A 20,578-nucleotide genomic window follows, 5' to 3' on the forward strand; every position below is an offset into this window, starting at 1 on the left:
TGTTGCTCCAAAAACATCACAATGTGGTCCTCTTTTAATTCTCCAGCAACAACCAAGTTCAAAGCAGACGCATCAAAGTGTTGTGAGGCATCCTCCACATGTCGGCCAGCTAGATGCATCCGGTGCAGTTTAGACTTTTTTTGTATTTGTCCAATATTACTGTCTTTGTGTCTGCTTTTACTTTATTTGATGAATTAATCTTGACTTCATTAAAAGACAAAGAACCTGTCGATTGCTAAATCTCCTCTAGACATGGTTTGAACACATGGCCAGAAAAAAAAGGGGGTTTAAGTGGGAGGTATGTACCACTTCTTATATGCAGTCTGTGGTATCTACATCCTTAAATAAAAACTATATAGAGGGGAAAGTTTAATCCATAGTTTGGTGCAAAGAAACAGGGATTTGTTGGCATGATTCTGACACTAGTTTGAGGAAACACTGATATCACCAGCATCGCCCTGAGCAAAGTCTGACCTTTTGACACTGACTCTATCCTGCTGCCTATGTATCCATTATCTGCATATAATAAACTTGACATTTATGAAATGAAAGATTACATACTTTTTGCAATATTTACTGCAGGGGAATACTTGTTCTCTTGTGCCAATATCAAATACCCATTAATGATCTTCCACAAGCGGTTTCTATAGAAGATCTCATACCCATTGTGACCAAAGAAGGAAACAAACTTTCTATCCACCAGTCAGTGATCAATCAGTCTGAATAACATTCGCCTCTTTTCAAATTTAGCAAAACTCAGAATGGAAAAACAACATCTCCACAAGGGCTTGCTGCCTCCCAAAGATTAAGGAGCCCTCTTGTGTCTGGTACTAATTTCACACCCTTGTCTTTGACTCCAGAGGATAAAAATAATTTTAAAATGAAACAAACTGTTGTAAAATTACACATCTATGGTTCCACTGTATGCCATGTGCTAGGAGTCTGTCCCCTAAAAGTTATATTTGCATTCAAAGACACATTTCATGCAAATGGTACAGTTGTTCTTTTTTTTTTTTCCATACAAAGAAAACACACATTTCTTTAATATGTTCATCTAAAAAAGAAGCTCAGTTTCTTTTTTATAATATATATATTTATATATTATATTTATAAATTGTTTTCTACACTTTTCCAGGGCAGGCACCGTACACACACCGGGTACAGAGGCATGCCACACTTGCATTGCTTTTTGCATTCTACAGTTGGTTGGCTGGCAGGCATGATGTCATCTAGGCAGAGAAACATACACAAACACAGTATTTCCGTCACTTCTTTTGTATCATCTGCTTACAAGCATACGTCATCAACCTAGCACCTGCCTGTCCCAGAGCTTTTGACACTGCCTTGATGACATCATAGTAGGGGCGGGACTTAGGGTTGGTCCAAAAAGCTTTAAATGGAATAATAAAAGCAGTGCAGCAAGGCTCTGTGGCGCATGCAGAGATGGGCTGGGGGAATGGGCGTGGCCTGGGAAAGGAGAGGTCAATGGTCAGTGGAGGGTGTGCAGGGTTCAAATGGAAGGTTTGGGGTCTAGCCCAGGGTTGCAGACAGATTCATGAGTGGGGGGTTGGGAGAGTTCAGGGGGAGGAAAGGGTGGCAAGGCAGAGAGGGGCCATTGCTATGATGATTACATTTGTATTCAACTTCTTTTTTTTTTTTTTTTTTTTATCTAATTTTTTTTATTATTTGATTTTTTTTTTTGCATTTCACTTTTTACAAATGATGACTCGTGACGACACAACTTAGGCTCAGAATGGTGAATGGCTGAATCTACTGCTGGTTGAATGATACGAGGATAGAGATGGAGAGGAGTGTTATGGGAGAAACTTTAGTTCGCTACATGAGTTTTCAGCTGTATACACGATATAAATACATGTAGGAGGAACACTCATGCCAATACATTTGTTTAAATAATGAGTTGCTGTTTGTGCTCAGTTATGTACTGTAGGTTTGCAAGTATTGCTCATATGTTTTACCCAAATTGACCACCAATAACCTGGATTAAATATGTGTCGTGTCGACTGCGGCTACTTTGTGTTGGCCATACTTTGGACAGTAAAATTTGCATATTACAATGGGGTAATATGTTTTTACAAAATTACTAATTATCAGTCAAATAGTAAACACACGGAAAATTATAGAATTTATATTTCCTCGATCAGTAAACAAATATTTAGTACATATAGAAAGTAGTAATGTTTTGTCAGATAATACTTGACTCGTAGCAAGAAAAGTGCGTATCTTTTCACGCAAAAATAAAAAAGGTTAGTTGTTCATCAAACACAGAAGCGGCATGGTCTTATGTTGGACCATGGCTTCAACACACACAAAAACACACTCTGAACAGTCACACACACACACACACAAACACACACTCACACACAGACACAAGCTCTGACATGCAGCTATATTGTTTCTCGGGATCTGTCAGCGAGAAAGTTCCTCCCTCCTGTCACCTCAACCAATCAGAGACCCTCTCCTCAGCTTCAGAGAGCAGAAAGGCAGCAATAAACTGAGGATAGGAAACAATAGAATGGCAGGGAGAGATCCAATCAGATAATCAGTGCGGACGAAGAAGAGCAGGGTTATGAGAGAAGATGCACTGTGTTGATTCATATCCATCCAGGATGCGGGAAACACAGCACATATTCCGGTAACAATCCTGCCATCCTTCTCTCTCACTGTGGGGGTCAGTTACACACTCTCGCTGTGCTTCAATATGGTGTCTTGAGAGACTGGAAATCAGCCAAATTACTTGGTTTTTTTTTGTGAGTGTGCAGCCTAAATTGCACACAAAAGAAGCGATATTGTAGAAGTATTCTGAAAGAGAGTGTGTACCACAGGCTCCCTGAAAAGGTTTTGTGTGTTTTGATCTCAAGAAAGCCATATTTGCCCCTCCCAACCCATCCATTGCTCCGTCCACCCCCACTCAAAAAAGATGCAAATGTCTTCTTGCACATCTAAGCCCGTCTGTTGAATTTTTTTTTTTTTTGCTGTGGGGAAATCAGGGGAATGTGGGAGGGAGGGGTAAGGCTAGAAGTAATGGGGGAGGGGCATTGAAGGCATTGGGGAGTAATGAAGGGGAGTATTGATCAGGGACGTGGTCATGAAACTAAAGGGGCCTGGGAGGGTGCCTTGTCGGGGTGCTAGTTGGATGTGGTATATAAAAGCTGATTTTCTCACACAATGAAAAGGGAGGGGTAAAGGTACCAAAAAATAGCTTAAAAAACCGAGATAAAGAAACAAAGTCTCATTTAAAATGTAAAAGTATAATACAAAAACAACAGCAACAAAAGCATAATAGTAATGAAGACGTTAGTGACTTTAAATATGAAGTAGAAGTGTTAAGTACTCAAAGTTATCTCTAATGACACAAAATAAATAAAAGCTGTCAGAGGAGAGGAAGCGGTCGAGGCTCTCAGGTGACGGAGGGTCGTTGCTCTCTCTCTCTCTCTCTGTCCCTCTCTTTCATCATCTCCATCTCCCCCCTCTCCATCTCTCTCTCTCCCTCTCTCTGTCACCTATCACTCCTCACGGAGCTGCAGGCGGTAGCGGCTGTAGCGGATCTGGAAAAAGAGCCTCTCCAGCGGCGAGCGGCTCATCCCGGGAAGCCTGTAATCCTCGCTCTGGCCCGTTCGGCGGAAGCCCAGCGACTCGTACAGCTTGTGGGCGGCCAACTTGACGGCTGTCGTGCCCAGGACCACGGCGGCGTAGTTGTTGCGCAGGGCAAACTCGAGGACGCGACGACCCAGGGCCTTTGCGATGCCTTTGCCGCGGTAGTGGGAGTCCACTGACATGCGCCGCAACTCGACCGTGTTGTCGTCCTCGCGTCCTTTCGCCGCCACTATCCCCACCACGCGTCCGTCCAGCAACGCCACCCAGAAACAGGAGCCTGACGGAAACAACAGAGAACAAGTTTGAGTTGATTTGAAAGATTTACACTTATGAATAAACACAGGCAGTTAAAAGAGAAGATCTCCACCACTCGTTTCTGTACGATGAATATGAAGCTGGAGCCAGCAGTCAGTTAACTTAGCTTAGCATAAAGACTGAAAGTAAGGGTGATCAGCTAGCCTGGCTCCTTCCAAGAGCAACAAAATGGTCCTACTCTGGCCTACAATTCTACAATTCACTTAGCAGACGCTTTTATCCAAAGCGATGTACATCAGAGAGTAAGAACAACACAAGCAAGGATCTAGAAAAAAGGGAACAATGTCAGTAAGAGCAAACGATCAGCTTTGAGTCCGATTGGACACACAGCTGCTGACAGGAAGTGACCAGAGGCAAAGCACAACATTGAGGGCAGTTCTTGAGAGCTCTAATCAGTATAGAAACCATCTTATAAGTCGTCGTTATCAAACAAAAACAATCGTCACAACCATAATCATCATTAATGATATGGAGACCATCATCATTAAGTTAGAGCTGGGTCTTTAGCTTTTTCTTAAAGGTGCAGAGGCCTCAAACACTCATTATTTAACACGTGCTTATACAATACAATACAATACAGCCGATCCGCTGCTGGTGGGAGCTACACGCCTAACAAACAGACGTGAGTGGTGTCAATCTTTTATTCTAACTGGATTAAAAAGTGAATTGATGTTCTTCCCCATTTCTCCAACATACATTCCTTAAAGCATGTAATTTAGACGTTTAATCTCTAAACTGTTTTTTTAAAGACTCTCACATTGAGTTGCTCCAATATACTGTGAAGCCAAACACCATATGTCACATTTCTATTCATACAATGAACCTTTGCTCATGGCGATAAATCACTGCTCTAACATAATGTAGCCACATCATACAAGTGTTTACAGAACCTTAAATAAAAAACTTGAATAAATTTGAATTGAATTTGAATAATTGTATGAATGAATCAGAATGACAGGGGTGGTTGATGGGAGTGTTTTGGCTCCAGAAAGTCAAACCGAAATGAACAGCCTGTCTTTCCATTAGCAGCACATTGCATCATGCCCTAATCGCTGAAATGCTCTGAGAGGAGGGGGAATAGAAGAAGGGATGCTAGGAGAGAGGATGAATGAGGAGGGCAGGGACCAGCGTCTGACTGGAGCTTAATGGCATTAGCCACTCAGGGAGACACTGCTGATTAAAAGAGCAGGCATGACGGAGCGGTCACTCAGGGCTCACAGTGTAGTGGAGCAGAGACACTGATCTCATAGGACAGCAGAAGTTTAGGGGGAATTCGTCATAGATAATTTGGCAGTTGTCAGGTTTATAGGATTAAGTTGAAGGGATTTTCTTTTTATCGTCAATATTTAAAAACTGGAGGGGGAAAAACTCAAACAGATACACGAGAAGACTAACACAAAAACAAACCGCAATGCATTCACAAATGTCAGCAGACAATGCTCCTCCACCTCAGCACCGCTTCAAGCTTTAATATCCCCACATTTTGATCTGTATTCCTGCTTCAGTGTCTCGGCTATTCACGTTGACACTGACTGATTGTGCATGTAAATCACTCTCATTTCTCACCTTTTCTCACCAGCCATTGTGTCAAACTGAGCTACAGAACATTTCCTGTTTTAACTTGAAATACTACTGCATCATGAGCTTGAATATCTGTATCTCTGACATTTTGAGCTTCAGAGTAGTCCCCGAACAATGTGAGAAAAATATGTGAAGTGCGGAAACAAAGAAAATACTGAAGAGTGCACACAGAATATTACTCAGTTTCTGTTCCTCTGCAGTTCCTCATGATGCAACACATCCCTCCTGAATCAAAGAAAAGTTTTTCACATCTTAGCTGCCACCTATTAATCTGTTGATTGGTGACGGCTAGCTTGAGCTCCATTTGACTTCATCAAAACAGCACGTCATTTAGATGTCATCATACCCAGACTTCCATCCAATGGATCAAACGTATCCACGCTGAGCGAGAAAGCATTATTTATTTACTTAATTTTTTGCTGTTATTATGATATGTTTATTGCTAATGCTCATACCGCGATTAATCCCTCTGTTGTACATATTACCCACAATACTCATCGTTAAATCCGGAGTTCGCGGATGATTAATCCTCCATTAAAAGCACACAGAATATTATCATGAGTAAGTAATGATGTGCTACGTCATACTTCCTCTGAATCTGAGCCATGCCTTCTTTTAAAAGCATCAAGTGAGCAGGTGTGTGCCCTTACTTCATTTCCTTGGCAATCATAATCTTTCAAGGAAAATGCCCGTCTCTGCTTCCTGTTTATTACGTAACTACGTTCAAAACCGCCTTCTTTCCATCAGTGTGAGCGGTATTTACGACATGTGTTGGCAGTGGTTACATGGTTTTGTATTAAAATGCCATCTGTTTGTTATAGATCAAGTTAATCTGAATCTTCCGTGACTGACCTGCGGACAGTACAAACAAATCTGTGTCCGTCTGTCCAGTACCTCTGAACCCTGATTCTCTTTGCTTTGTGTGTACTCTCTCTTTCCTAGTATCCTCTTTCACTTTATTTCTGCCCTCACTATTACACAAACACACAGAAAACAGACGGCGCTATTAGCATCATGCACAGTGTGTTAGCAGGGATTTGATGCCCCTGCAGGTTGGAGTTAAGCTGACCCGGAGGCTTCTGTTTCTGAATTAATCGACTGTCAGCATCATTGTAGGTTTGCAGCTGCAACAGGAAAGTCAAAGTTAAACAGGGGTACGTAATCACAGGGAGACTGCCCCCAACCTTTTTTTGTCCATAAACTCTTAAGGGGGCTTAGATTTTAACTATATGTGACAAGATTGGTAGTTCTGCGTCATCTTAAATGAAAAAAAAAACATACAGAAGCAACCTGATTCACAATTTGAGACTTTGTAGATTAAAACATCTGTGATTGACTGCCGACAAGTCCAGGGTATACCCCGCCTCTCGCCCAATGACAGCTGGGATTGGCTCCAGCCCCCCACAACCCCCAATGGGAAAACAGTGGAATAGATAATGGAGGGATAGATTAAAAACTTTCTCGACGTTTTTCGAAGTTTGCAAACAAGAAGTGATCAGAAATCTTCATCTTGTTCACGTTCTCTGTCCACACGTAGGTCAGATGATGATACCGTTTACTGACGTTGCATCTCTGCATACTAAAAGTCATTCACCCTTAAGAAAGGCAACCAAACGGTCTTTTGTTGATGCCATTTGGGAACCCCAAAGTGTGACACTAGAGACTTTATTTATGAGATTGTCTGTACACAGGTTGTAATTGGTTAAGTATCTGGCGGGCTTCACTAATGCTATGGAATGATGTTTATTACAGACAGATGTCAGAGCTGCGGTGTCAACTCCTGTGGCTCTCTGCTTGCATTATAACGCTGGTGCGCGGCGTGGTGGAGGGCGGGGTTAGTCTTCCATAAAGCCCTTCTGACCATCTGTCTGAAATGAGCCTGTGCCAGGAATGAGGACAGAACAGGAAGGCACGCGAGCCAAATATACAAATCTGCCTATCACACACTGTCTGTATTACTTAACACTGCTTCTCATTAACATTGTTGATACACATTGGACATTAAACACGGGGGGGGGGGGGGGGGGGGGATATATCACATCTCTCTGACTGTGCTTTTCTTGTGAAAGCTGAGCTGGGCATATTAACCTCTACTCTTCCTGACATACCTCCAGGAACTTCACATCTGCTGCATATGGCACTTTAAACTGCAGGGATTACACCAGCTATCATTGTTTCTGCTGGGAACTGCACTTCCAGGAGATGAATGGATGGCTAAAAAGAGGGACAAAGAAGAACCGAAAAGATGGAGATAAGGTTGAGGAGTGGGCAGACTATTGGGCTCCAGAAGGCGACCCCTGTGATCTGAAGATGCGCCAGACTCTGCAGATCTGCTGCTGAAGCGACAGGTTTATCTTAAATTTCTTTGTTTTTCGTTTCTCTAAAACAGACACAGTAAAGCGTCTCTTTGGCAAGGCACTGAGCGTGGGTTCTCTGGAATAAAGGATTGATTTCAAGTTCATTCCACACTACAACATGGCTCAATCATGGAGTCACGGTGAGCTCCGTTTGATCATGGAAGTCGGAAATTCTAAATGACTGGTCTGATACGTCTTCAGTAACGCCCCTCCCCCCCCCCGAAGTTGGAATTCCGTCTCGAAAACTTTTGAGCAACTTCAGCTGTCCGTGTGTGTGTTGTTTCCTGCCTGGTACTAGCTAACAAAACAAAGGTGTTGCTTTTCCAACTTGCAACTGGAATGCGATGAACTCGGGTGTGATGTCATTCCGAGGTAAATGAAACGCACCATTTGTGAGCGCTCACGTTTTGACCAGACTGAAATATAACTCAACAGTTCTGAGATGGATTGTGTTCATGTCTCCAAGAGGATGAATCTTGATGATTCCCTCAGAAACAGTTCGGCTAAGGCCCCCCCCCCCCCTCCACTTTGGCCTGGGGCGGTTTTCTCAAAGCATTACCAGAATGGCTTTAGACTGTTGGTCTCGTCGAATTTCAGCTTTCTGGCATTATTATTCTTTTTGTGTGGCAGGCTGGAGGAATGAGGGCTCTGTTTAGCAAGTGAGAGTCAAACAGACAGAGTGATAGAGCAGATTTGCCTCTTTAGACGGCCAAGATGGTCCTCTGTCATAGATTGGGTGTGAAGAGTTTGGCAGGTTGTCACGAGAATAAATAACGGCTGGAGACATTATTGTGTCTGACAGTTTTTAGAGGAAAGAGGAAAATAGCCAAGTAGTCAGACATTTTACGTATTAAAAGAACTGCTGCAGGGTTTTAGGATGGTTTATAACGACGATCTTTCTCTGTTGTATACGTCTGTCTACATATGTCTTCCCTCTTTCCTGCTGACGACTGTTAGTTAAAATCCAGGAGGGACACGCTGCTTAGTCCGGCATGTCACCACAAGGAGTGATTGGGGAGAGGAAATTGATCTCAAAAATACCATCCCCCTCCAAAAGAACCAAGACAAATATTTGCCCATTTGCTTTTGAGAAAGTCACAAATTCCCCCCCTGTTGCTTCATGAATGCATAGCTTTGCTGAAGAGCACGGCTTAATGCAGTGTTAAGAGGGTGCACAGACCATCTTTGAGTGTGAAACTGAAGCCAGAAAGTCGTATAAATGAGCTCACTCACTCAGAAAAAGGAGTCAGTGCGCGACAGGGAAAGAGGTGAAATGAAGAAGAAGATCATTCATGTGTCCGCTCTGAAAGAAAAGGCGAGCAGAGGAGGAGGGAGGCGAGGCATCTGCGTTAACAGTAATAGTGATGAGCCTGAAAGGATCCATTATTGCTGTGAGGGCATACGAACGGGGCGGAGGGGATGGGATGGGAGGGGGGGAGGAGGAGAAAATCTGCCATTATTACAGAGGGGGGAGGGGGTCCTGAAGAATACAGATGAGATCTCAAGACGAGACATAAATCACACTAGTGAGTTAAGACCAGGAAGAGGAAGAGCTCTGCAAATCCTTCCTCGTGATTCTAACGCAAGCAAGAATCAGATTACTGTATTCTTCACACCACAGATCATATTTCTATTACCACTTTACAGAGATATTAATAAGCCTCCGTGTGTTGAAAATACTAAATATGGCACCCATGCTCGGACACAGGGATCGTTTTTTGGGCCTCTTAAAGATGAACGTCTTTTCCTTTAGATGGAACCAATGGAGCTAATTCAGTGTATAAGCGTTCAGTCTAGACGACGCCTCACGCTGCTGTACTGAGCACTCTGTGGGTGTAAAGCCCTGACAGAAGCCTTTAAGTAGCTTGGCTCTGATCTTAAAAAAAATGTATTGTTTCAATGTGCTCTGATATCTTAAGAAGTAGCACGGTTATTATTTCATAATTCCAGATGTGCTCGTGTCGTTTGCAAGGTGTTAAATGGAGAAAAGGCGTTGCTGCTAGTATTCATCTTTCCACCTCAAATACATGTTGTGCAATATAAGACAGACATTTAGTTTGGGCTCAGGACCCACAAGTGACCTATAGCAGCGTTTCTCAACTAGGGGGGGTCGGGACCCAAAAGTGGGTTTACATGGGTCGCTAATTTGTGCCTGGAAAAAAATATAGTTTTAAAAAGTCTATGAAGCGCTTTTTCAACGTGTTTGTTTTATTTTTGTTCCGTCACATTTTGTACTTTCTGAGGTCCAAACTGCACAGTTTTTCATTGAACAAATCTGATTGGTTGAAAAATATCTGAAATTGGAGTCGCGATTTTTCATGAATAATTTGGTGGTGGGTCCTGAGGCTGGACCAGTTGAAAACCACTGACCTATAGGAACAAGGTTGACTGCTTTTCTCTTACTGTTGAGCGTGTAAACAGGAGAATGCACCGAGCCACGATCTGCAACCGCCACAGAATCAGCAATTAAGTTTATTCATTATTTTTAATCACTCCCTTTTTGTATTGATAAAAAGTTATCTCAGGAAGCTTTACAAAGAGAGCAGGTCTGGAAGTTTAGCGAGACTCAACATAACCCGTTATGAGCAAGAACAGGGCAACATTTGGACACAGTGGCAAAGAGAAACGTTCTTTTAAGAGGCAGAAACCTCGAGCAGAACCAGACTTATGGATGGACTGCCATCTGCTGCGGCTGGACGAGACAAGAAGATGGTGCAGAAACAAACACACCCTCTTCCTCGGGTCAGAGTGCATGCTGGGAGTATGGATTAGCCTGTCATGTATAACTCATGCCTCAGCACTTTCCTGCTCCGTCACGGACGAATGAGGGGCGGTGACCGTCAAACACAGGATGCTCTGTCCAGATGTGCTCACAAAGTCACAACCGTGCAGTTACAGAAAATGAAAAATTCATGTGTATCGAAAGGCTGGGTTTAGAGTAGAGCCAACCTTTAGCGTCAACTGGGCCGTTAAGTCAAAGTTAATATGCAGAGGGGATGCGAGCATTGACCCGTGTGTTGTTAAATTTAACTGTTTCCTTTACAGAGGATGGAAACGACAGTTTACACACACATCTGTGCATGTTTGTTTGTTTGCAGGCGTGCCGGTACGAGCACATATTTCACACACTTTATTTTGTGCACGCAGCTGTTCTCATGGCTGCTACTCTCTCTCTCTCTCTCTCTCCCAGGGTGTAAAAGGCCATCAGATGGGCTCCACACACACGTGCAAGAATGTGACTTTAACCCGTACATCTAACCCTACACACTGCACGTTTAGACTGTTTAGACCAAAAACAATTCATTTCAAATCTGTAAAGCAGTCAAGTTATAACCAGCCTCTCAAAAGGCGGGCTTAAAAAAAAGGGGGGAACTGTTGTGATCAAGACTTGTGATTGGTCACCAGAGAATGAAGATGGAGAGAACATGCACAACAATGCTGCTGACATTCAGTCTGCTCTTCACAGTGAGTGTCTTTGTTCAGTATTGATTCAAGCAGAAAGTGAAACAAAGGATGCAAATGTTCACGTTCTTTCAGTAAGAGAAAGCCGAGGTCTCTAGTTTCTCTTGACGTACAGACTCAGGGCAGTGATCTTCAGGTTTTGATGAAGTATCAGAGACTAAATGAATCTGATCTTTAATTCTAACATTTTTCAGCAACTATATCAGCCATCTTGACGGCATTAAGTACTGCTCCTTGTGGCTAAAAAGGAAAAGTCTGACACTTTACTTCCTGGCAGGGAAATGTTAGAGAGAGCCAGGTTAGCGTGTTCCCCTGTTTCTGGTCTTTAAGGTAAGCTACGCTAACTAGCTGTTGGCTGCAGCTTCACATTTAGGGAGCACATACTGTATGTGAGGGTGGTTTCAATCTTCTCCTCACCAGAACAGAAAAAAAACATGATTAACCGTCAAGTCTGTAAAACATGAACATCAGAAGAGTTTCTGAGTTTAAAGCAAAGAGCTCGTTTGTCTGTATCTGATAAATAAATTCAATGAAAGTCAATACAAAGTGACATGAATGTACATGTTTCTATATTTATTTAATTATATATATATATATTTTTTGTTTTATTTAATGTGTTTTCTCTGTTGTGTCTTGGGGTATAAAGGTAAATATTTCATGTGATCCTGATTTCACTCTTGAAAAGTGTAACTAAGTTAAATGTTATGGTTTTATTTTGGTTGATAAAAACTTTAAAAAGTATGACTGATGGAAAGCATGAAAGCAATAAAAATAATTATTAAAAAAAAAGAAAGTCAATACAATAAATGTTACTTTACAAATTGTCGATTGAGGTTCTAATTATTTTTTAAGAGCTCAGTTTAAGATTAATTTGAATGTCGATAAACTGCAGCTATGTGACTCTAAATCTGTTTTATTACATTTGTGCTTCCAGCGTGAAGTTTTGCCAGGTTTCTCACTTTATGAAAATGTGTTCTGCCAATTAAAACTCAACATTTTCTATGTTTTCTCTGCTCCTATAAGATGTTGGTGCCCCAGCTGGGAGGAAACAAGACTTCCCCGGTGCCAGGATGATGGATAACCTAGATGAGCCACTGCGGCGCCTCCCTTACACCTTCAGTGTGATGAGAAATAGAGAAGAGGAGGAGGAGGAGGAGGAGGAGGAGGAGGAGCGATACAGGTGAGAGAGAGAGGGAAGAAAGACGTTTTAATCGGAGGAGCTCAGCTGTGTTGTCACCCAGGAGATCCGTTTGTCTTTGTGCTCACCAGGAAGCTGTTTGTTTCTCTCTTTTTTTTTTTTTACACACACACAAAAATGTATCTCACAGTATGAGGAGCAAACCCCCTCCCTCAGATGCCCCCGTTTCTCTCTCGCACTCTTATCACCTCACACAGTTTTCTCTTTCCCTCTCTGTCTGTCGTTCAGAGCTAAAATAAGCTCAGCAGTTACCGGTGCAGAAAGCTAATCACACACACACACACACACACACACACACACGCACACGCAGGTGTTATAATGCCCTCTGCATCGTGAGACCCTGCAGTGGTCATGACGCCTCATTAGACAGCCTGTATTACGGCGTGGGTATCACTTCCCGCCAGGAGGATTTGGCTCATTGTCTAATGCTGCCCTCATTAAATTATATTAACTTTTTGAGCACTGAGCAGCTTCAGATTGACCTGTAGTGACGGAGCGAGGAGCGCGTGGAGGAGAAGGGAAACCTTCCTCTGCCTGTATCTGCTTTCCTCTTTCAAGTCAAGTTTCTCAATATTTGCACCTTTTTTCTTCTCTCATTGGAGGGTGAAGCGATGGCGTGTACTAGAAGTGGTCACTTAAGACGGTCTTTTCTTACAAGACGAGAGCGTTTCTTGACGTAGGTGCTGACAGGGGGAAAAGTGCAACAACATAGCACCATAAGTAATCACTTCTCGAGGTGTTTGCGTTTGTTAATGTTTGGAGATTGTTCTTACCAGAGGTGTTTAAAAAATCATTTTGAATGTCTATGTGCTGTTCTTCATGTTTGACACAATAGCTGTTGCATCCTTCCTGATGATTTAAAAAATCACAGCTGGGGCGCTGATAGCCTAGCGACCTCGACCCTTTGCTGCATGTCATCCCCCCCCACTCTCTCTCCTCCTAACATTTCCTGTCTCTCTTCAGCTGTCCTAACTATAAAGGCAAAAAGTCCAGGAAAACAACTTAAAAATATATATATATAATTCACAGCTAAATCCGCACCAATTAATCTGAGGGTAGCTGATAGCCAGCTTCATCTTCATCGACTTCTTTGTCTTATCCTTTGTGATAGATTCAGACTTTTGCGATGTGTGTTTTGCTCATATTGGGATAACGAGGAAATTGAGATTTATTGTGCATCCCTGGTTTAATTAAATCCAAGTAACCTCAGAGATATTTGTTATTAAAAGAAAAACGAGCCAAACATAATATATTTTACATAAACGCAAATCGGTACACCGTGAAGCTGCCACTTATCAAAACATATTGTGTTGCATTGTCTAGATTTGATACGTCTTCACATTGAAGACGATCGTTTCATCCAAATTGTGGCGATTTGATTTTATTCACTCAGTCAGCCTCAGTCTGAATCCTGCAGCTGATTCAAAATATCGTGGAAATGTTTGTCGTTTTTTGGGAGTTACTCAGCGGTTGTTTTATTGAAATGAAATCAAAGTTTGATGCTTGGAGGAACTATCAATGTGTTTATGGTTTAGATCAACTGACTGCACTCTTTAGAGCAACAACACGTGATGAATCATATTTAATCTGTGAGGAAAGATATTACATCAGACGAGAGTCTCATGTCTTCATCTGCAGTCTCTCTCTGCGCTGTACTTCTTCACACATTATCGGTGGACGTATTGATCGCCAGATTGACTCATTATTGGTTTATCGCTTCCACTGAAGGACAGAGAGAGAGAGAGAGAGAGAGAGAGAGAGAGAGAGATGGTGGGGAGGAGGAGGAGTCCCAAGTGCACAAAGAGATTGGTGTTAGCAGATGTTGTATTTCATTTACATCCGTTTGAGTTTGTCAAAACTCAAACTGAGCTGCTGAATTTGAATAATGGATTTTAAGTAATTAAAAGGTGTGCAGACTTCTTCTGTTAGCCTTTTTTAAAACACACCCTGATTACTGAAATCAGACTGAGAAGATTAAGATTCAAGTCAAAACGATCAACATTTGATTTAATATCAATCAATGAATATGTAAAACTGTTGATGTTTAAATACGCTTTGATTAGGAAACTCACTTACAACCAATCATATTTATTCTCCTACTGTTTCTTCACTTTGCTTTACGACCTCTCTGACTGCACACACACCCACACACACACACACACTTTATTATGTAGTAAATGAAAGCGGTGACAGCTGGCCTTTAGAGACAGCAGAGTGAGTGATCACAGCACACACACGCAGCAGATAAGAGTATTGATTGGTGTAGTTGTTTCATGTGTACAGGGACATGTGGCTCCGGCTAGCTTTCATCTTTTACCCCAACAGACTTTAATAAATTCTGATTACGCATTCATTTTCTAGCTTCACTTAAAGTGTTTCCTTTTTTAATCTCCATCCTCCCCTTACTTTCCTTCTCTCTTCCTCTCTGGATTTAAAGATGTGATTCTCATTTGAGTTGATCTATTGCTGAGCTGAAGTGATACAATATTTAAATTATGTGATTTCATCCTCACCAACATATTTCAGCTCATGAACATTGATTGAAAATTATATTTTTGGCTCATAAAGACAAAGAATACTTCCTCAAACACACCCCGCCCTCACACCTTTAATGGACATTACTGGTCCTCATTGTGATGCTTACGTTTACTTTGAATACAAGGCCATGTCGAGCTTCTGTTCCGACAGTTAGCCTTCCCATTATCCCTCATGAACACTGTGTTATCAGATATTGTGCCTCAAATGACCGTCTCCACACTTCCTCTGCTAAAGAGTTAACATAGCTGCTTATAGCCTGGGAAGCTAATTGCAAGCCCCACCCACCCACCACACACACACACACACACACCCACACACACACACACACACATTCAGACAGATTTCCATCCAGTCATAATCGTCCGGCCACTCACAATTCTTCATCTAAACATCAGAGAGGGTCGCTGCTAACGAGTACGCTATTGCTTCACTTTCAACCAAACTTGATGAAAGTTCATGTTTCATTCAAACGGTGAGTGTTGCCTCCTAAATCTTGTAATTTCAACCAAATATTTATTTTGTGAAACTAGCTAGTTAGCATAGCTACGTCCCCTCAACATCACTGAAAAAATAAGGCACAACCGCTGGGGTTCTGAATAAGACAACAATGCTCAGCAACAATAAATAATTTTAAAATTTGTCAAAAAATATTGATTTTTTGGTTTTTGATTAGAATTAAGAGTTTAGTAAATGTTTATTAGTTTAATTATGTAAATATACAAACCACTGTATAACTGACATCAACATCAGATTTAACTGTTGCTAAATTTGTATTGGATTTGTAACATCACATTTTTTCCACTAAGCCCCGCCCACTTGAATTAGTCACAAAGAGCACAGACACAAAAACAAAGTTTTCTAATAAATGACTAAAACTGATCGAACTTTGGTTTTTAAAAAACAAACAGCGTTTATAGGATGTGTTTGCAGAACGGCATCACTCATTTTTAAGACGATGACACGTTTTCGGCGCCTTTCAGTGACATCATCTCTCTGCTGTGATCCACGTCACATTGTGAACATGATCACACACTCCTAACTGTCATGACATCCTGTGCATACAGCACACACACACACACAGAGACATGAAACATCGCAACAAATGACAGAGACATATGTGGTGCCCCTCTATCTGGACTGCACGTTGGTACCCAGGTGTTGCCCACCGCCCCCCCCCCCCCCCAGGGCAGCCCCCCCCCGGGCCCATTCAGTTTGCATGGATATAATCATTAGCATTGTCCTGGGGCAGCGGTGCCTGACCCCCTCTAAACCATCGCAGCCCTGCGGCAATAATGGGAATGCTAAATTGCAACTGTGTGTGCAGTGGATTACCAGGCCAGAGGGCACAATGTCAGAAAGAAAGAGACAATGGGGGGCAATTTACTGGCTTAACTAACACCTGCTTTTTATACCAGCCGGGAGGTGCAGGTTAACTGGGGATAAAAGGGTGCAAGAAATTACAGTGCAGCAGGAATGTGTGCAAAAATGTGGCATTTTTTGTGCTCCATCTCATCGCTCGCCTCTTCAAGAGAATAAATAGTTTGACGTGACACTACAGGCCGATTGATTTTGTCCAATTAGAAGCTTAAGCCGAGGAAATGAGCCTTGCCGACAGCGAGTGTTCTGCAGAAAGTGTATCAGCAGTTTTTTTTTTTCTTCCATGCAATCGATAGCCCTGTGATGCAATGCCTTCCCCATCCCTCCCTCTCCTCCCTTCTTTCCTGAGACCAAGAGATGCTGCTCGGAGAGGAAGCAAGTGTGGGGGGGGGGGGGGGGAGGAGACGTAGAGGAGGGTGGAGGAAAGGAAAGCGGAGAGACAAGCTGCATATTTGATGAATTGCCTGAAGACTCTCTGGAGCTGGCTAGTTGTACACTTTCTCTCCCTTTCATGTAGCTTTTCAAGGCTTTTGTTGTGCTAATTGCTTTAAGTGTGTAGTGAGATTTTTCAAACCATATCCTTTTTTTTTAAAAACGTATTTAACTGAAATCTAAAGTAGTGGTGGAGCATTGCCTGCAGACGAACAAGACAACAGATGTTGTTCTAATTAGAGACACTACAGTGAAAACAACATCCCTCCCTCTTCTTACCTGTGGGTGTCATGTAATAGGCCTCTATGTCAGCCATGTCCGTGTTCAGAGCACAGTCCAGATAACTCTGGATAACCGTCCTGCTGTAGTAGTAGCGCGCGCCCACCAGAAACAGAGGCGCACAGCAGGTCAGCGTGACGGATTTGGTCACGTAAAAGCACATTACTATGGAGAAATGGAAGAAAAATAAACGACACCTGTCAGAAGAGAGAATCACATGTTTGATTTTTGGCAGAGATTGACCCCAAACAGACACAAGTGAAACAGTTATGTTACATTTCATTAAGGGGAGATCAGCATGAGTTTCACACTTGGCAGCAAAGTTACGTCATCAGACTGTGAAGTAAGACACAGAAGCTGCAGGGAGAAACATTTCAGTGTTCAACTTTGGATTGTGCATGTTGGAAAGTGAACTCATTGAAACCAGTTCAGCAGCGTGTGCTGGAGTAATTAGTCGAATGTGACGCTGGGGGGCGCAAATGGGGGACGCAAACAGGCAAGGCTTTAGGGATGCTGCATAGCATGTTGTTGCGTGGCATGCAATAACTAGGAGTCAGTTTCGACAGAATGATTTCAGTCATCCCTATCGATGAGACGCATACAGACGACAATGAGGAAAACATCTTACTGTGGGATTTTAAGGGCATGACTGTCATGTTTTGAGAACTTTCTGAGTATAATAAACGTAAAATGCTCATTTAGTCACGCAAAAAACTTTACATCTGAAGTACATAGAGGTTTGTGTGATGTGAACTTGCGTCGAGGCTTCGATCTGCGCTCCGCAAACATCAACAAAAGCCAAAACGAGCTCGGTGCATAAGTGGCGCATAAACTGCTGTGCAGAGGCGAGGGAAGGGGGGGGGGAGAGATTGTGTGTTGGGTTGTGTGCGGGGGATTTTTTTTTTTTTTTATCTAGTACGTGCGCGCACCCTGTGGGCAATTCCTCATATTCATTCACTCATTCATTCACGACACACCGGCATGTCATCGCTTCAGCAGCAAGGCCCCGCCGGTTCTACACGTGCACCATGCGCCCGGCCATGCCTTTTGTTGCATGATGAGCAACATGCCGGTAAGTGCCGGCGGAGAGGGAGCAACGGAGAGCAGCTCAGTGTGCTGCTGCTGCTGCGAGTCATTCAACCTGGCTGTGCGTCGCCTACGGAGACGGATAGTGCAGGGGAGACGTTTGATTGTGTGTGGGATTTTTAGACAAGTACCTCAAATAAATCACATGAGTAGGCAAACATGAAGGGAAAAGCGGAATCTGAAAGTGATACCTCCTTCATACATTATTAATGAAAGGCATTACGCAGAAGTTTTCTACAGCATTAAAAGTGGATCTGAGGCCAAGATGATGTTGTATAATGATGGTACCTACCTGTCAGAAGAGCATATAAAAACTGAGTCTTGGGCTGCTGTCTGAGCCCCCTGAACGCAGTGTTGGGTATCCTCTCCATAATGCCCTCGTAAAAAATGCGCCGCACCTCCTCCTGGTCCCCGCGCTCGAACTCGCGGATAAACACCGCGTCTTTCCCCACATCCCGGGCCTCGGCCGCGTTCACAGCCGCGCTGGACGGAGGGGAGCTCCACATGATCGACTCTTTTTTGGTCCCAGGTATAGCGTCGTGCTCGTCCGCAACAATTTTAGTCTCGCAAACCATTTTGGGAGACGAACAATGCATGCACCTGGCCGCGGAAAAAACAACTACAGTTCGGAAGAAAAAAAAAACGGGGGGGGAAAAGAATGGAAGTGAAAAAAAAAATGGATGATGCGTGAGGTTTTTGTTTAAAAACAGAGAAACGATGAAAGGGGAGGAGACGAAGGGGGATGTTCTGCTGCAACCCTGAGCGTTTCTGACGACCAAGACTTGCCGGCGTGATTGGAGCGGTATTTATAAACGCGCGGGGCGGGTAGATTCAGGTTCAGGGGTTGGGGTGGTCCTCCCGCGGCACAGATTGGTGGAGGCGCTGCGCCGTTAAACGCTGATGGATGGGACGGGGGGGGGTGGGGGGAGGAGGAGGAGGGAGAGAGACAGACTTAGGTCCTCTCTCTGCATCTCATCAGGCGTGTATGTGCGCGTGTGTGTGTGTGCGCCGGAGACGTGTGTATTTCTTGATTTTCATGTGGACCCATGAGGAGGCGGGGGGTGGGGGGGGGGGTGGGGGGGGTGGGGGGGGGTGATGGTGAGATTGCGTAGCGAGGTTGTTTCTGGAAGGTTTTTTTTTCTTCTTCATTATGTCTTTGAATGAGGAGGATCCCCGGTGTTGTTGAGATACCTTGGCTGTAAAGGACGCGATATGCAGCAACTAGAGCGCAAAGGTAAAGCGGGGGCGATGCGTCAAAACAAGAGGAAATCCCTACGCAGTAACAGGGCGATCTTAAAGAAAAACGCCGGTGATTGAATGAATGTAAATTATCGAAGTTGTTTCGCACTTGGCTCGATTCGAGGTGTTGCTTTGGTGACTGTCAGAGCTCCTAAATGCGTCATATCGGCGAATTTATTTCTGTTGCGCATTTGAAAAGGCTGGATGGAGAATGTGTTGCTGAACAGAAAAGATCCACACACACTCTGTCTACATTTCGCTGTCAAATCGGACACTATGAAAGCCCTCATATCCGGCTGATATTCGCCCTCCTGTGTGCGCACTGGCTGCAGGCTGGCAGTGGGCTGAGTGCAGCCTCCTCCTGTCTGCTGACTGACAGCTCTGCTGCACTGCAGTGATTCCTCCACGGCTTCCCCCTCCGCTGCTCCCTGCCATCTATCACTCCTATAAAACACGGTGATATTATCTCTTTTTCACTGCACATCAACTCACATTAACTCAGGCTGTCGGCGACTTGCACCGTGCACCAAGCAGCGACACTGCGACGATAACACCGGCTTTACGCACGACGTGTGATGGGGATGCTGGTGGTGGACCAGTCTCTTTGTTGTCCCCCGACACTCCCTATGATTAACAGAGACCATTATTACAGAGTCAAAAAGTATATGGACCGAAGTGCTGCCATGTCATATGTGAAAGCTTCATGATTTATTGTCCATATAATGTATTACATGTTCATAAAAAGACTTTACAGCACAGTCATAGCGCCCCAATATCTCGACTGAAATGATGGTGTAAAGTTTTCCTTCTGCTTTCAGGGAAAATGTCTTTTGGCTGCAACTCTGAAAATGTCTTAAATCTCGGTGCCATCGTCGAATACGTTTAGCAGAACTAGTTTGAACTGGATCATCAGAGGCAACCTGCTATTGATAAGGCTGCATCCACCCCCTCCTCCTCCTCCTCCTTAAGCTATCTCCCTCCCCCTCCTCCCACGAAAGAGCCGCCGGTGGGAGGAGGAGGAGGAGGAGGAGGAGGTGGTGGTAGGGGAGGAGGGTGGCAGGCAGATAACCTGCAGAGTCAAAAAAAAAAAAATGTCCTC

The 20,578-nt window shown here is 43.5% G+C and overlaps 1 protein-coding gene across 1 annotated transcript; it reads right to left on the bottom strand.

The window, feature by feature from the left end:
* Positions 1-1,644: 1,644 nt before the first annotated feature.
* nat8l (N-acetyltransferase 8-like) lies at positions 1,645-18,886 on the bottom strand. Its single transcript, XM_061031006.1, has 3 exons — positions 18,533-18,886; positions 17,155-17,319; positions 1,645-3,892 (listed from the first exon to the last, which is right to left on the bottom strand). The coding sequence occupies exons 1-3, from the start codon at positions 18,834-18,836 to the stop codon at positions 3,525-3,527; spliced, it is 837 nt and encodes a 278-aa protein (XP_060886989.1). The 5' UTR covers positions 18,837-18,886; the 3' UTR covers positions 1,645-3,524.
* Positions 18,887-20,578: the final 1,692 nt, after the last annotated feature.

Source organism: Labrus mixtus, chromosome 23 (genome assembly GCF_963584025.1).
Source record: "Labrus mixtus chromosome 23, fLabMix1.1, whole genome shotgun sequence".
NCBI classification, from domain to species: domain Eukaryota; kingdom Metazoa; phylum Chordata; class Actinopteri; order Labriformes; family Labridae; genus Labrus; species Labrus mixtus.

What these genes read in the sequence shown, in the direction of transcription:
- nat8l (XM_061031006.1), bottom strand. Translation starts at nt 18,836, where the DNA reads ATGCATTGTTCGTCTCCCAAAATGGTTTGCGAGACTAAAATTGTTGCG. An exon ending in TTTATATGCTCTTCTGACAG is followed by an intron (nt 17,320 to 18,532) that starts GTAGGTACCATC and finishes ATTTCTCCATAG; the next exon opens with TAATGTGCTTTTACGTGACC. An exon ending in CTATTACATGACACCCACAG is followed by an intron (nt 3,893 to 17,154) that starts GTAAGAAGAGGG and finishes TGTTTCCGTCAG; the next exon opens with GCTCCTGTTTCTGGGTGGCG.